The following is a 17817-nucleotide window of genomic DNA, read 5'->3' as shown; positions in this document are numbered from 1 at the left end:
AAACAGAACAAAACAAAAACCTGTGCTTTACTGGAAAAAGCAGCATGTTATTGGACACTTAGGCAGGGCTTTTTGGTGCTTTTGTTCAATCAGCTATTAGGTAAAGGCACCAAAAAGCTCCACTGAAGCAGGCAATCTATACAGAGATTGGGCAAGCCGGGTCCAACTAATGTAATGCCTCTTCTGGGCATGCACTGGGCTTAGCGCAGGAGCACACTGAGTTTAAAGTAAAACACTTGTTTTTTTTCCCCACATCTGCAAGCAGCCATTGTTCCTGAAAATACTGAAATGCCACTTATTTGTAGAAGTTATAGAATTTGTAGAAGCCCAGACCCAAAGCCATGTAAGCCCACTCTACATGTTACAGGTAGTGTATAATTAACTGATTAATTGAGCAATTACTGTGAGACTAGCCTCACATGCAAATAGCTATTCTACAATAAAAAGCTCCAACCAGCTATAAAGTTAGATCTCAAAAATGTGTACTAACTTTATAGCTGGTTGCTATCAAGCTGTAATTTGCGTGTGTAGCAGGGTCTCCCTGCAACCGGGAGCCCCATCAGCTAACAGGGCTCCCAGCCACAGGGGTCCAGCCCCTGAGTCCTGGGGATCATAGCTGCCTCAATGGGGCTCTAGGTCTTGGCTATGCCCCATGAGCAGCCAGGGCCCAGGGCCCCATCAGCTCTGGAACTCAGTCCCAGCATGCATGGCCCCCCATGGCTGGGAGCCCCATTAGTAAAGGGGGCTCCCAGCTATGGGTGCCTGCTTGCTGATGCAGGGGGAGCCCAGAATTGGGTTTTCCTTACACCAGCAGTAAAGTGTGACTGGATCTAATGCACAGGTCCATGGTTGTGCTTCTTGCCATGTACATGTGGCATGGCTGGAGGCGCGATTGTGCGGAACATGCATTAGATCTAATTGTGCCTTTACGTGCGCATGTAGAATGGGCCTAACATCACTTGCAACTATACAGTTGGCCCAGTAAAAGGTATCACTAAAAACCCTTGCTTCTTGCCTATGTCCTGGACCATCATGGTTTATAACAATGCTCCTACCCTACCACTTATTTGTAGTATTTAAATTTATAAAGTATGCCCATGTAATATTTCTAGAAACTTGAATTATTCAGTCATAATAACATATGGCCCCATGCTCATTCCCTACATCTAAATTTCCCCTTTCATAACATCCAGTCTCTAATTGCTTGGCATTTTGGTCTGCTCTTCCTTTACACACTTCAATATGTTGATGGAGCTTAGTACCCTTTTTGTGAGGAAGTGAAGGGAAAACACACATGCCCAAGGTATTGCCTTGGCTTGGTTTCTGGCTATTGGTATGTTGTAGGAGTGACAGTTGAATCCTTTGAGGAAACAGCTGACAGAACCCTTCTACTATTGAATAAATAATAGGAAGGTGACTGATTAGTGATATTACTGAACCAGCTTGCCTACTGTATATATCTGTTGAAGATTATACATCTCTAGGAGGTGGCATTGGTCAATTCTTCAGGACCACAAAGAGATCCTCTTTTGGGAGTCCTATTACAAGGATTTGGTTTTTTTGTTAGCAAAACAGAAAAAATGTTAAAAGAATTTCCTTATTCTTAACTAAAAAGAATTTTTAAATTTCAGATGGTTCTTAACATTCTACAATCATCCTCTCCCTCAGATTATCAGAGCACATATTTGCAACTGAGAGTTCAACATGAACCAGAGGAAAGCATTGTATGAACCATGCATGACATCTCATTTTCTTTTTATTTAAGTGATCACAAAATACATATATCCAGAACTTGCACTCAGAGCTTCATCTTTGGGTCCTTTCTTGCATCTTGCCATTTATCCTCATTGTGGCCTCTTGCAGAATCAGCTTTCCATGGTCCCTGTTCTAACAAACCATAAATACAGCATTGGTATGGCTGTCTTTTTGCTGCTGCTGCTTTCCCTGAATGGTGTATTGCTCCTTACAGTAATTCAGTATTTTAACTTGTAACTCAGCAGGCATCCTGCTGCTTTAACCTCCTTTATCTTTGGTCTTTTCTTTTCTTGTTTCATTCCTTGCATGTTTCATGTGAGACTTTCTGTTTGAAGTGCTTTGAATCATTTAGAAGATGGTATATAAATATCATTATATTGGGAGCTGGCTGAGGAAGTTGGCTGAAGAAACCATAACTGTTTGATTTGTTTGTAAAATTCCTACTGCAGTGCTGCAGTTATTTAATTAAATTACTACAATTCCACTGCATTGTAGTTCATGTCAGCTGTATGTATGTGTATACATGCATTTATTGAACACACACACACACACACACGCACACGTCATGCACACATATATCTATCTATACTCTACCTATACTCTATCTATTTCTCTACATATATTTAACACACACATATATTTATCACACATCTATATGTATATCAAACACACACACATTAGTTTAGTTTTACACACACACACACACACACTCCATATATGGTTGTTTCCAATTAGGTTCAGTGAGATGTTCACTAATTTTAGTAGATGTATTAAAATGTAATTTAATACAGGGATGTGATGTACCTTTGGATTTGTATAGTGGTACCTTTCCCAGTGTGCTCTCAAATATGTCTTCAGTGTGGTTTGCTATATGGGGTAAAAAGTCACACTTTTTTTAAAGGGTTTTTTTGTTTGTTTGTTTTATTAGCATGCAAATTAACAGAGAGATGATAGACCTTCACAGGTTTGCTGCTCCCATCAGTCTGCTTAGTTTGCACCCTAGGTCAGAGGTAGGCAATCTGTTGTGGCTGTGGGCTGGGATGACCCACCTTGGGTCAACAGCAGATGAGTGGTAGGACCCTGCTGCTGCAGCTTTTCTTCCCAGGGACATAGAGAGAGTTCCAACAGAAGATGCCCCCCACTGCTGAATACTGCTTGGAGACCCAAGAGCCAAATCCAAAAGTTCTACAGGCCATAAGTTGTACATGGCAGGAGGCGAAATTGTGGGATCATGCAATACATCCTGTCATGGCTTATTGCTGGTGCAGAGGAAGTCCAATCCTGGGCTTCCCTTGCACCAGCAAGAAGCAAGTTTCCACACCTGGGAGTCTCTTCAGCTTGGAGACTTATAGCTGTAGGGGTACCCCACACATCCCCAGAGCTGGGAGATGCAGCTGCTCTGAACTCCTAGCCTCAGGGTTGCATACTGTGCAGCATGCAGTATGGAGGGCCAGTTCAAGACCCAGAGGCAACACCATGGGCCTTTCTTCTTTGTCCTTGTTAATGAATACTAATTAATTTTAGCCAGATTCAAAAAGGGACTAGACAAATTCTTGGAGGAAAGTAGCTATTGAGTATGGGAGTGAGGGGTACAACATATGAATTGGAACTTCCTAGACCTTAGCTGCTGGAGGCTGCAAGTGAGAGAGGAACATTAAAAAAAACCTGGTCATACTTGGTTAACTCTTCCTTTCTGCATCTACTTTATACCACTGTTTGACACAGGATACTAGACAAGATGGGCCTGTGGTCTGACCCAGTAAATAGCAATTCTTATGTTCCTATGCTCTTAATGTAAATTATTCTCTCATTGCATACACGTCAAAGCTTTTTCACTAATTGAACCTATGTGAATTCTGAATGGAGTGGAATTATGGATGCTGACAGATGCACAGGCCCATACTCTAACTCATAGCACTTTACATAAAGTGTCATGAGTTAGAGCAGTCTGCCTGACCCAACAGATGTTTGCCTGTTGGGCCAGGGGGTGGGGAAGGGGGAATCAGGCTCCACTTTGGGGCCAATCTAGCTGAGGAGCCTGTCTGGAGCCTTTCTGCCCTAGACCCGCTCCCCTACCTCCCAGTTCCAGTCCTTTTTGCAGGAAGGGAGGGAGAGTGAGCTGCAGGCTGGGGTAGTCTCAGCTTGAGCTGGAGGGGGGCTCACAATCCACAATTATTTTCAGGCTAAATAAACCCAGTTCCCTCAGCCTCCCTCTAAGTCATGTGCCCCAGCCCCTTAACCATTTTCATTGCTCTCCTCTGGATTCTCTCCAACTTGTCCACATCCTTTCTATAGTGGGAGTCCCAAAACTGGACGCAGTACTGCAGATGAGTGGCCTCACCAGTTCTGAATAGAGGGAAATAATCACTTCCTTCAATCTGGCAGCACTCCTGCCATGGAGCTCAGTATGCTGTCAATCTTCTTGGCAACAAGGGCACATTGTTGGCTTATATCCAGCTTGTTGCCCACTTTAACCCACAGGTCCTTTTCTGCAGGGCTGCTGATTAGCCAGTTAGTCCCAAGCCGGGAGCAACGCATGAGATTGTTCTGTCCTAAGTACAGGACTTTGCGCTTGTCCTTGTTAAACCTCATGAAATTTCTTTTGGCCCAATCGTCCAATTTGTCTGGGTCACTCTGAATCCTAGCTCTGCTCTCTAGCATATCTACTTTCCTCCCAGCTTGGTGTCATCTGTGAGCTTGCCGAGTGTGCAATCCATCTCATTTTGCAGATTGTTAATGAAGATATTGAACAAAACTGGCCCTAGGACTGACTCCTAGGGCACTCCACTTGACACTGACTGCCAACTAGACATTCAGCCATTGATTTATGACAATCTCCTTTGAGCCCAGCAATCCAGCCAGCTTTTTGTCCACTCTACAGTCCATTCATCCAACTCAGCTTGCTTGCAAGAATGCTATGGGAGGTGGTGTCAAAAGCCTTGCTAAGGTCAAAGTATATTAAGTCCACTGCTTTCCCTGCATCCACAGAGCCAGTTATTCTAATATTATAAAAGCCTAAGTCTGTCTGTCTGTAATGCTTTCTTGGCACACTGATTGGCTGACAGAAACAGCCAGTCAGAGTGCTTCAAGCATTGGGGAGCACCGCCATGATTCCGAAGCTGTGCCTTGGACCAGACAGAGGGTGGGGGAGCCAAGCCCAGCAGGCCTCCCTGTTCCCTGCAAGAGGCAGAAAAGCAGAAGCATGGGGTGTTAGGTGGCAGTACTCCATCCCAGCCCCTTCTCCCCCATCTTTCTTGACAGGCAATTGGCTAGTCTCATCATAAAAGGCAGTCAAGTTGGTTAGGCATGACTTGCCCTGGGAGAATCCATGCTGACTGTTCCTGATCACTTTCTTCTCCTCCAAGTGCTTAGAAATGGGTTCTTTGAGAACCCGCTCCATGATATTTCTGGGGACTGAGGTGAGGCTGACTTGTCTGTAGTTCCCCAGATCCTCCTACTTCCCTTTTTTAAAGATGGGTACTATATTTCCCCCTTTCCAGTCATCCAGGACCTCTCCTGTTTGCCACAGATTTTCAAAAATAATGACCAGCGGCTCTGCAGCCACATCAGCTAATTTTCTTAGCACCTTTGGATATATTGCATCCAGGACTTGTACATATCCAGCTTTTCTAAATAGTTCCTAACCTGTTCTTTCATCACTGGGGGTGCTCACCTTCTCCATAAACTGTGCTGCCAGGTGCAGTAGTCTAGAAGCTGAACTTGTCTGTGAAGACCGAGATAAAAAAGGCATTGAGTACTTCAGCCTTTTCCTCATTGTCTGTCACTAGGTTGCCTCCTCCATTCAGTAAGGGACCCACACTGTCTCTGACCTTCCACTTGTTGCTAACATACTTGTAGAAACCCTTCTTGTTACCCTTTGCATCCCTTACTACCTGCAACTTGCTCCAGTTGTGCTGTGGCTTCCTGATTTCATCCCTGCATACCTGAGCAATATTCTTATACTCCTCCCAAGTTTTGTCCAAGCTTCCACTTCCTGTAAGCTTCCTTTTTGTGTTTAAGCTCAATAAAGAGTGCTCTGCAAAGCCAAGCTGGTCGCTTTCCTTATTTGCTATTTTTCCTGCACAGCAGAGTGGTTTGTTACTGTGCCCTCAGTAAGGATTTTTTAAAATACTACCAGCTGTCCTGGACTGGTTTCCCCCTCAGCCTGGCCTCCCAGGGGATCCTGCCCATCAGTTCTCCGTGGGAGTCAGTCAGTTTTTCTAAAGTTGTAGGTCCATACTTTGCTTCTTTCCTTTCTTCCTTTTGTAAGGATCCTGAACTTAGTTGTCTTGTAGTCACCGCTGCCCAAGTTGCCATCCACTTCTACATCCCTACCAGTTCTTCCTTGCCTGTGAGCATCAGGTCAAGAAGAGTATGGCCCCTAGTTGGTCTCTCCAACACTTGCACCAGAAACTTGCTGGATTTCTTGTGCATTGGTGTATTGCCCTCCCAGCAGATGTCAGGGTGATTGAAGTCCCCTATGAGAACCAGGACCTGTAATCTGGAAACTTGTGCTAGTTGTCTGAAGAAAGACTCATCTACCCCCTGTATGACCACACAGCACACAAACATCTGAAGTCATGCAGGAGTTTCCTAACCAGCACCTAACCTCTCAATGAAACCCAAGGAGACATGACTACAGATGTGGAACAAGACTGAAGAAAATACCCGACAACAAAAAATGGATGTTCCAGTGACTCCGTTCTTACCACCGGTACCTGACAAACCATGGCAAAGGTGGCAGTGTCTCAACTGCCTATGTACTGGAGTCGGATGCTCCAAGGAACTAGTGAAGAAGTGGGGCAATACCACTGGTTCAGCCACATGTGATTGCAGCACAGAGCCTCAGACTATGAAACGTCTTGTGACAGGATGGGGACCTAGGAGCGGCCGTGATCTCTCCTGGCACCCCCTACCGTGCCAAGTTGGTGATCAAGTACCCTCGTTCTTGCCCGCCACGTCTTTGATGGTATCTGTTTTATAAGGGAGGCTGCCTTTTGTCCCCTTGGACACAGTGCTCTTATTTATCCTGGCCTCCGTTCCGTATAGATTGATTTGGTGCACCCAGCCTTATGGGCTATGCGTGGCTCCTACCACCCCTTATACCACGCCCCAAGCCTCTCAGATGTACCGGACGTTGTTGAGTCAGTTACTGTTGCCCGCGCCCTCGCAGATGCTCTCCGGGCTTGTCTTCCACTCGTGGCCCTCACCGGGGCCCTTCTGCACACCGTCACCCACATTGGGGCTTCTCTCTGTACTCTCGCCCTCCCTGGGGCTTAACGCAATGCTTTCACCCTCCCTGGGGCTCTTATTCCTGTATGCCCTCCCTGGGGCTTAACGCAATGCTCTCGCCCTCCCTGGGGCTTCTATCCCTGCACCCTCTGTGCTTCTTGCCGGTGTCCACACTCCCTGTGGACGCTCCCGGCCTCTCTAGGCCGAGCCCCCACCGGGCCCTTCTTGCTCGGTCCTGCCCTCCCCGGGGCTCCTCTGTCATGCGCCCTCGTGGGGCTCCCTGGCTTCCCCGCGGCTGCTGCCCTCACTGGGGCCTTGCCTCGGCGATTCCCCTCAATCGAGGCTTAGGTGGCCATAGCCATGCCTGGCCCCGAATCCCCTCGGGCCCTAATACAAGCCCCCTCCGGGGTTTCTCATCCATACCTCCTTTGGGGTTTCTCACCCTTGGGGCTCAGGTGGCCGTAGCCGTGCCTGGCCCCCTAAATCCCCTCCTCGGGTCTTAAAGCATTTACAACTCAGGTGACCTCGGCTCTGCCTGGCCCTCAATCTCCTGTGCCCCTTTCACAGGGCCGGGGTCAATGTCCCCCCTCAATACTGTGCCCTCTCTGGCACCGGGGTCCCCACACCACTATGGAGCCCCTCTGAGGCCTCCTCCAACCCCTATTAGCCTCACCTGGTCTTCCGGTGTAACAACTACCAAGAGAAAACTCAAGCCCCTGGGCTACAACATAAACTCCAAGCCATCTGGCTAGCCATCGTTCAAAACCCTACCAGGGCTTGCTCCACCCAGTCCTCAACTGAAGCTGTTCAGGCCATCTAGCTTCTACAGGTTGTAATACTCCAGCAGAGCTCCTTCACTGTTAGCAGGGAACTGCCTGCTTGGCCTCAGCCTAGGCTGTTTATATAGGCCAGGCCCTGCCCCCTTCCGGTCAGCTGACCGAACTGTGGTTGCCCCAGCAACCGGCACCTGTGCCTTTCCTAGGAGCAGGCACCTCCGTGCCCTGTGACACACCTCCCCCACCCTAAGTTCATAACTCTCTAGGAGCAGGGCACGGGAGTGTCCTGCGACACCTGTTGTAGCGCCCACTGCTTGAAGGCTCATGTGAAATGAAATATGTTGCAAAGTACAATAAACAAGCGAAACTATGTGTGATGAAACGGACATTTTATGGTGTAGAGACACGAGAAGTCGTCGTCTTTCTTATATACTCCTTTCTTTTCCTCTTTCTCCTCTTTATCTTTTCTAGTCTTTTGCTTTTTCTCTCTACTTTTCTGTAAATGCAGTCATTTTTCTTTGAAAGGATATAAATTATGCAAGGCCTCCTTTCTAAGTTGATGGGACCCTTCAAAACATCCTTTTCTCTGATGTATAAGGTTTCCAGAAGCCACAGACTGAGCTGGTGGCTCAAATAGCCAGCTGCAGAAATGGCCTCTACACTTAACAATCTTATAGACACAGCAGTGCAGTAAATATAAGGTTTAAGTCCTGGTGTTTTTCATGCAGGTTTCCACAGTTTACTACTACTTGGCTAGCAGTTGTGCTAGAATCACACATTTGATATTTAACCTTTATACATAAGGATCTAACTACAGCATGACCATGCCTAGACTTCCCTCCACTTTTCCTATGTGTTAAAATGGTCATTTTTGTTTTATATTGTGTTTTTTTTCTTGTAGTCATCAGAACCTGCAGATACTAGATTATAAATTGGTCAGAAAATGAAAAAGTTACTCTTTAAAGAGCAGTTCGTTTTGAGAATGAATGTAGCATCGGATTTGGATTTGGTGTGTAATCAACAAGAGATTACCTTAACCATATGTCTGACTACAATTCTGTACAGGTAATCCGGAAGGGCTGGTTGACCATCAACAACATTGGTATCATGAAAGGAGGCTCCAAGGAATACTGGTTTGTTCTGACTGCAGAAAGCTTGTCCTGGTATAAAGATGATGAGGTAAGGACATAACGATTGATGCCCATAGGAAATATGATTGTATTTATTGACATGCATCTCATGAAGATTGTACTTTTTGTTTGCACTGAACTTGAGTTCCTATTCCTATTTTTCTTCCAACCTGACTTACTTTAGGATATCACATTTTAGGTGACTAGCGTTCTTGCAGTTATCTATTCCTTTTGTTTAAGGGACTACTGATACTGTTGAGACTTCTATATAATTTTTGAGAACATAAATATAATATTCCTTCTCATTGAATATAAACTTCTAATCCTTAACTCTTTCAAAGTGTAAAGACAAGAACGTGCTGGAATTTTCTGGTCCATTTTGATTTTGTTGCATCTAATATGTAAAGTAAAAGTATTGAGTTATTGTTCTTATAAATAGTTAGATTAATTTTTTAAATATTACAGCTGTGTTTCTGCTGAATGTCAGGTCTGGAATTGTGAATAATTTTTTAGTGGTGTTAACTTGATTTCAAGCTTATGGTTCTTATGGTCAAGTAAATTCACTTGAGTTATAAAATACTATTCATATGAAAGAATATTCAGTTAAGCAATAAATGAGAGTTAAAAATACCAAGTTTGTAACTATGGATAATATGTCACTTTCCAATGCTTCTGTGCTGTTTTAAATAAATCGTAACTTAATTTCTTTGGTTGGGAGTAGGGTGGTTTTGATTTGGGAGGGAGATAAGGTGTTTGATGGCAGTTTTGGAGGAAAAATGGTTTGTTTGTTTTTTGTTTTGGCTTTATAAACATCATAGTTCAGGAAACTTGGTTTTAGACACCCTGGGCACACCTACACACCTACACATGTATTTTACTGTGGAGTTGACTAATTAGCTTCACAGTAAAGCGGCACCATCTACATGTGCAGCATTATTAGGCTGCAGTAAATTAATTCTGATGTAGGATAGTACTGCCTGACACATGTACTGTCCTATGGCGGAGTTATTTAGTATGTGCCACAGTGTACATATAGATGGTGACCGGGGATGGCTGGGGCACAAGGGTGCCACAGAGTGGGGACTGCCTGCTGGCTAGACCCATACTGTAACACCCTCATGCCTCAGCCCCCCCTCCGTAGCCTGGTGAACTGGGGTGGAGCAGCTCTTGATTGGCAGGCTGACTCCCTGGACCACCTGCCATCCAGGACTACAGCACCATGGCTCAGTATGCTATGGCCTGGGTGTATGTGTAAATGCGTCTAGGAGCAATAGGCTCTGGTGCAAACTGTGCCAGAGTTTATCTAGGCATATTAATACCATGTGTAGATGCACTCACTGAGTAGAGTAGAGATCTTAAATATACCTGGCATATTGTATTAGGGCATTGCAAAGAGTGTTAATAGTAGTGTTTTCCAGAAACAGTCTTTATTTTGGGATGGATTCTAAATTTGAGTTTGTGTAAGGTTAATTTGGAAGGCCCATACCTTTGGTTAACTCTCACAGGGGTATAGGTATTTCTGATTTACACTGGGGGCTATTATCTATTATGATCAAAAATATTTTTAATAAATTAGAGTAATTAAGAAGTACAGTACATGTGAAAGGAGGTGGTTTGGTCTTCAAAATTCTGGCAGGGTATTGTTTAGATTACTTTACTATGAGGTCATAAAAACAATAGATTCAAGAAATCAAATTTGTGGGTATGTTTGTAAATGGGCAGGTTTGAAAGCAGACATTATTCTTATATGGCATTTTAAACATTTATTTGAGAAAAATAAGGGATGGTTAATACTTTTAAGTTATAATGTAGAAGTTACTGAAAATTCCAGTGAACCAAATGTTCTGCATTATTACCATATCGTGGGAAAATTGTTCTTTGGTTTCCAGGGATAAATCGCTTGGTGTTTTCTTTTTTTGGTTAATGATGTTACCAGCATTTTTCTTTGGAAATATTCTTGCATCCTTAAGAGTTCAGTGATGTTAACTTTTCTGGCTAAGTGCTATCTCAAGTGCTTAAAAATGCATCAAAGGTGAATTGTGGGAATTCTTGAGTTCTGTATTTAAGGTCAGCAGGAAGTGAACGTTTGAAAGTGTCTTCTGCTGTGCTACACTAATTTAAATTGCTTACTTAGCTATAGTCTTATTAGCCAAAGTCACCTGATAACTTCTGAAGAGTGCAGATCATGTAAAGGTGTCTTGCCATTCCATAACTACCTTTAATATGTGGAAAAACAAGAACAACTGCTTGGCACTTGCCATGAAAAGGGCAGTAGTTAAATAGATTGGTGCGGGACATGTCACAGTAGCTCTTTAAATTATGAAGAGGGAGATAAGAGTGCAGTATCTCAGATGCTACAGAGATCTCCTGGTTAATGGGGATTGAAATATTGTTCTTGTCAGTTATCTCCTGGAGTAGAGATCACAAAAATATGATCAGATTTTTACCCTGTTTTAATATGTAGACCTTTCAGACTTAACAGTCAGCAAATTCAGATGCTTGATATTTTATGTAAAAGGTTAAAATTGAAGACTCTTACCACTGGTCATTAAAAGTCCAGTGCTCCATTTTTTTATGGAAGTAGACTACATTTCATTTGATTTTTCTACCCCAATTCCTATTTGGGGAATTACGTTTTTCTTCTCTAAACATTCTCTTTATTTTTGACTAAGTAAGATAGTTGTCATTTCTTATCATAAGTTATCCATTAGTTTGACTATGTGCTGTTGTATTCTAGCTTAGGACTGGTAATCTTCACTGATGTGATAAAGTGATATCCATATTCACCAATTTTCGCAGAGACTCAGCTCTCTACAGCTGCAGGTTATGTATGTCCATGAGGAATTTCTCCCACTTATAAGCTGGTCAGTTTTTACACAGACCTGAGCACAGTGACCCTCTGATTTGAGCTCTGTTTGTGGTGCTGGCTTCTCCAGAGAGATTGGGAAATAGGCAGGGGCATGGTGCTTGCCGTCCTTGCTCCATTAAGCACTGGAGTTCACTAGGCATAGAATGAATCTACATTTCAAACCATTAACGATTGTAGAAGCAGTGGTGTGCCAGTGAACTGTTCTGAGTGACATCTCTTGAGGTACAATGTCTGTAGGACAATGGGGCTGTGAGGCTCTTCCCATGTAGGCTGACGCCTATAGTTTGCATAGTTGGGACTTACTTTGAGATTAAAAGTACCTATAAATGTAAGTGTTTATTATAACCTGCTGCCATTTGCAGAAGCTAGTTTTTCCTTCATTTATGGGCTCTGGGTTTCATAGTAAAGAATTCATGGTGGAATTTATTTTGGAGTAAGTTATTTTGGATATAAATGCATTTCCCTAAAGATAGCTTTCCAGATTTCTTGTTTGACTTGACTAGTGAAGTTAGAAACAAATTGATTGTATTATTCTTTATTGATATTATTTTGTTGCTGTTCAGACAGAAGGACAAGGGTTTTAATCTTTGTGATTATAAATGAGTATTTTACTGCTTGCAGAAAATAAAACATTTGACAGTTTGATCAGTCCTCGAACATGAAGAAAAATCTGGATAAAGGAGTAGAACTATATGAATTTCTGGGAGAACCAATGTGAATTAAGGTCCCCATCTTATAGATGGGGACCTTAGCATTATCGCATATGTTTAACATTATCAAATGACTAATCCCATTATCTTTAATGGGACTAATTGCTAATAAATGAGCAATTAAGTACAAGGCTAATGCATTCATTTGTTTGACAACTAAAGAACTTCTTCACTGTCTGAGCCCCCAAGTTTTGGAATAGACTGCTGCCGGAGGCGGTTCAAGCACCTACTTTGAACGCCTTCTAGACACATTTGGATGCTTATCTTGCTGGGATCCTATGACCCCTGCTGACTTCCTGCCCCTGGGGCAGGGGGCTGAACTTGATGATCCTCCGGGGTCCCTTCCGGCCCAGATGTCTATGAAATCTATGAAAGTTTTAATTAGTGGAGAATTTCAAGAACATTACTGGGTAAGGTAATCTGTAATTCATTTTTTAAAAAATAATCAAATCTTAGCAATTCACATTAGTTTGTAGCTATTAACTTTGCTAGAAGGTTTAAAAGACCTCATGTTTTGTGTTTAGATTATAGGGTTTGTGAGTTAGAATGGGAGTTAGCAAAGTTGCCAGTTGTCCAAAAATTTACAGACCATCTGTAAATAACCAGCCTAAAAATGCCTGTACGTAAATTCCGTAAAAATAATAGGGCCTCCATAAAAATAAGAAGTCCTGAGCTTGTTTCAAGATTCAGTGCTCAAATCAAACTATATTCAAGCACTGATGCTGGACAGAAAGAGCAGAGCAGCTCTATCTTGTGTCCAAGCAGGTGCACTGCTTAATGCCCTCCAGTGAGCTGTCTGTCATGGCTGTCTGGCTCATCAGAGTTTCCATAGTTGCTTGCAACAGGGACGGTGTTGCAGACCTTGGAAGGGGGGAAGAGACAACAGCTGGGGGGGGTCAGTGCCATGTTAGGGGAGAGTGGTGCTGGTGGGGGAAGACTGGCGGGGGTGCGAGCAGGGTGCAGAGTGTAATTAGAAGTGTCAAGGTATTGGGTTAGAAGGAGCAGCAGGGTGGAAAACCACTGCTGCAGTCACAGGGCTGCCAACCCAGGGCTTGTTTTTCTGATAGTAAAAACGTGTGTGTGTGTATCTATATATATCTATGTATAGATGGATGGATAGATAGATAGATCTATATAGATTGCCAGTAAAAAGTTTTCCAATTGCCAGTTTTAAAAAAAAAGTCTTGGGATTAGTAACCCTGTTATCAAGGTTCTAGCACAGTGTGAAAAAGAGATAAGAAATGAAAAGAGCTTTGTGAATCAAAACTCTTCATTGCAAGGAAAAGGATACAATTTGTAAAAATTATTGTATATTTAATGAAATGCTGTCAGAAGTATTATCCTATATAATTTGTAAACTCCAAACTGGCAACAACTTTCTTGGAAATGTTAGTGTACAAGGAATGTAGGATTGGACCCTAGGTTGGGAACCCTTTAAATTTGACTTTTTCCATTTATTTGCAACATTTATATAATTTTCCTTTTCAAGTAAAATACTTTTTTATTTCAAGGTAAATATACTGTCACCATTCAGGAACCAAATCTTATTGTTTTAATTTAATTTACACTTTTACTACAGTTATAAAACAGTGTATATGTTGTGATGAAGGGGTGAGAATGAATGAGGAAGTGAATGTTCTTGACTCCAGAGGGCTAAAATTTGATTAGTGAAGGGGAGGATGGGGTGGGAGAAGGATTCTAAGTCAAACAGCATCTTTTTTTTGTATAGAATTACCTAGTTAAAGAAAGACTTTCTCTTTTGTATGATTAACAAGTATGCAAACGTTGCATAATTTAATAAAAATGAGTAACCAATTAATTTATGGTTATTAAAGTATGAGTGAGAAATGTATTTTTATCTTCCCATTTACAAAGGTGCCGCAAAGCCGAGCACAAGTAAAAATCATGGTTAGTTAGTTAATCAGAACAACTAGGAAAAGAGTACTATAGAAAGCACAGTAAAAATTTCAGCAGTGGGTTTTATTTTATTTTATAGGCACCGTTCATCTTACTTTGGTTGGGTTTCAATATTATGACCAAGTTAATAATAATAAAAAGTACACATGACTTTAGTTATTGAACCAACAGACTGAAATCCAAAAATGATTCTTTGCTGTAGCTCTTGGTGAAGATGCTATAGTCTGTCAGAGCTGTTCTCTCATTGGCTGGTTGTCATTCAGGCTGGGTTGTCATGTGACTGCCTGTCTGTGCCTGCTGTACAGGTGAGTGGATGTTCTGCACAGCAAGTGTAGACAGGCAGACACATGACAACTCCGTCCAGCCAATCCCTTGGATCCATCAGGGGGTCCTTTCCTCACCGTCTGATAAGAATCAGTCTGTCCCATTCCAAGTTTAGGGAATTTGTAGGGGCAGGGAACACACATGACAGAATTACACTTTAAAACATTAGGGAGCTGTAGAACAAGTACATCATTTGATTTTATTCAGAAAATATGCCTTTGTTACATAATAGTTGTGCTGACATTTATACGAGATGGGATTTCAATAGAATGGCCACACTGAACGTTTTTAAAAGAGCAATGATTTAAATCATGGTTTATTTTAAATGCAGTTCATACAAAAGTTTGCCTATATACTGTAATTGCACAGCATGTCATGATTTAACCAGATGTTTTTACTCTTCTTAGAAACGCAGAAATACTGACATTCAAGATAAAGGATATGTTTACACAGTACATATTTTCTAGGAGCAGATAAGTACCACAAGCTTGCATGTAAAAAAAAAAAAAAAAAAAAAAAATCTTTCTGTATAAAGGGAAGCAACCCAATAAGGCAGAATATGCTGGAAGTGAAACTGATGTTATATGAGACTTTTGTTTTAGAACATTCAAAAGGAGCTTAGTTTACTAATAATTCATTTAATATAACAGTTTAATTTCAAATTCCCCTGAGCATGCCTAACGTATGTTAAACAATAAAAAATAAAAACGGTGTTGGATTAAAAAGTACGTTCCATATTTTTTTTAATACAAATCATGGTTTCTTAAGTCATTGTTGCTCACTAGCGCCAGCAGGAGTAGTTTTCAGAGGTCGTTCTAACTGTATTTTTAGACTTTTCTAAAACCTGTGCCATACTGAACAAAAGGAATTAAAAAATTACTCCAGGTTGAACATTGGCTAGAATAGGGTTGATTTTTATTAAAGGGATGCAAGATAGATATTTTTCAGGTGTTTTTGTTTGTTTGTTTGTTTTTTAAGTTTCATGATAGATATGAACTATTCTACTATTCTGGCCCTAATTTCTATATTGCTTTAAGTAACAGACTAGTTTCAAATGTATGCATTATCAGCTTTAAACCTTGCAAGTTGAAATTTAGGTATATTAAAAAAAACACGACCAAAAACTTCATGTATAATTTATTTCAGTTAAGACAATAGATGTGTAATGTCTTCAACTATTGTTTAAAATATTATAGGAATTCCAAGTGAAATTACAACTGAGTACTTTTAAGGTTGTACTTTTGCCCTCCAATAGCCTGACATTTTTAAAAGATAAGTTCATAATGTTGACTACTTCATTGCTTTCATGAAAAGTAAATGATAAATCAGAAATGCTTTTAAAACTACATAAAATGATTTGTTAATTATAAGTTTCATTTGCTTTCATTTGTGGATTTGGTGCTCAAATGTGTCAAGGATCTTTATGCTGGAGGAAAAACCTAGGAGCGTGTCTTCCTATTGTTTTGGCATTCCAAAAAAGAACAACTGTCTAGGAAAAAAGGCCCAAACAATCCACCCTTCGAACCAATAGCACAAAAGGATCAAACCCTAAATGCACAGGGCACTTTAATATGGGCAGCAAGTATCTGTGGAACGGGGTTGGGAGGGTGAGGATAAAAGGAGGTGAGTTACTTGGTGGTGTTCTAGAAATTACTGACCAAACACAGGGAGACTGAATAGAATAATGTGGTTGGATGTTTTTAATAAGTGGAACTGAGGAGAGTATATTTCGTTCTTAAACTAACCGTTTCACTTAGTACTTCATGATCAGGCTGTTATAGTCCGTTGGTTAATATATACTTTATAAAGGTACTTGTTGCATGTTTACAAAAATTGTACAGTAAGTGGCTATTTTTTGTGCAATATATGATAAAGGAATTAATAAAATATGGTTTGATTTAAGTAAATCAATATTTCACATATATTATGAAAGCATAGGAATGCAGAGGCAAAAAACCTCATAGACTACTACGCAAACCTATATTAAAATAACATTGAAGGGTCTGACTTTAACTGTTGGTAGCTATGGAACTGAGTTGAGACTGAAATTTTATGCAATTGCAACATGTACTGGTCTCTATTCAAGTGGGTGATATACGTTTTAAAGAAACTATATATAATGCAGTACTAAAGCACGCTAGAGTGAATAAAAAGAGTTCCAACTTCAATTTTGGTATTTCCTGTCTCTTGTAGGTAAAAGCCTGACCCTTAATGTTATTTTAACTTGGAATTTTCTGTGCAGCACATTTCTAATAAGTAGAGTTCTTTGCAAGTAAGGTTGAAATATGCAGTTGGAGATGAGAAAAGCGCTATTCCTAAAATAAAATACTTTTTTTTTTTTAAGTAAAGAAATTGGATCTTGGAGGACATATGAGACCTTTTTTATATATTTCACATTCTGATTAATATATTTGATTCCGTAATGCTGACACTATTGTATTTTACTATGTAATATGTCTAGAAGTTTGAAAAATGCTGATATTTGACTTTTTTTATTTTTTGCTTATAGCATTTCCCACATAGCAATGATACTTGGGTGGTCTGCAGAAGTGTGTTTGTGTGTGGGGGGTGGGGGAAGGTGGTAGTGTTTTAGTCTATCTGGCTAAGACAAACACATTAGCCAGAGGGAATAGCCCTAACGGGGGAGGGAGAACATGCAACTTATTGACAAAGGGGTGAAGACTCAGTGGCTTTTTTGAGCATTTTTTTCAATGTGTCTATCTGGAATTTTATTTCATTTCTGTAAGGTCAAGGAGTTGCTTCCTTTAGTTCCTGTTTTTCTTCTTTTTATTAAATGATTCGTCATCTTAAAAAATATACTATTTTTTCTTTTCCCCCATTCTCCCTGTGCTAACTTTTTTGGACATAGTAGTTTATTTTTTAAAGAAAATGACTTGTCTAACTGATCCATTGTACAGAAACACTGACCTAGTGGTGAATAGGTGGTTGTACTGATTTTAATTTGCCTTTTCTGTTGTTGTATTATCTATAGGAAAAGTCTTTCACATCAGACATTCTACTGTATGCAATCGTTTTGACTGCTTGTACAGTTGTGGAACCATGAAACTGTCTAAATTTTTTAATTTATCCCTACCAAAAGGCAA

General features: G+C 41.1%; 1 protein-coding gene and 1 long non-coding RNA gene across 10 annotated transcripts in view; one reads left to right on the top strand and one right to left on the bottom strand.

Moving 5' to 3' along the window:
- The window catches only part of DNM3 (dynamin 3), a 366866-nt gene that overhangs the window by 135048 nt on the left and 214001 nt on the right, over positions 1-17817 (top strand). For all 9 annotated transcript variants that reach the window (XM_090049992.1, XM_090049990.1, XM_090049991.1 and 6 more), the window contains one exon: positions 8829-8942. In XM_090049992.1, the coding sequence (XP_089906118.1) occupies positions 8829-8942 (114 nt within the window). The remainder of the gene's footprint in view (positions 1-8828; positions 8943-17817) is intronic.
- LOC149863990 (uncharacterized) overlaps positions 1739-17817 on the bottom strand; it is a 19012-nt gene continuing 2933 nt past the window's right edge. Inside the window, exon 2 of the long non-coding RNA XR_016442740.1 lies at positions 1739-1887. This is a non-coding gene — a long non-coding RNA (uncharacterized LOC149863990). The remainder of the gene's footprint in view (positions 1888-17817) is intronic.

The sequence above is a fragment of the Crocodylus siamensis genome, chromosome 5 (genome assembly GCF_052110815.1).
Source record: "Crocodylus siamensis isolate JL-2025a chromosome 5, ASM5211081v1, whole genome shotgun sequence".
In the NCBI taxonomy this organism is placed as follows: Eukaryota; Metazoa; Chordata; order Crocodylia; family Crocodylidae; genus Crocodylus; species Crocodylus siamensis.
The sequence above is the reverse complement of the archived record's forward strand: the minus strand, read 5'-3'. Positions and strand labels throughout refer to the sequence as shown.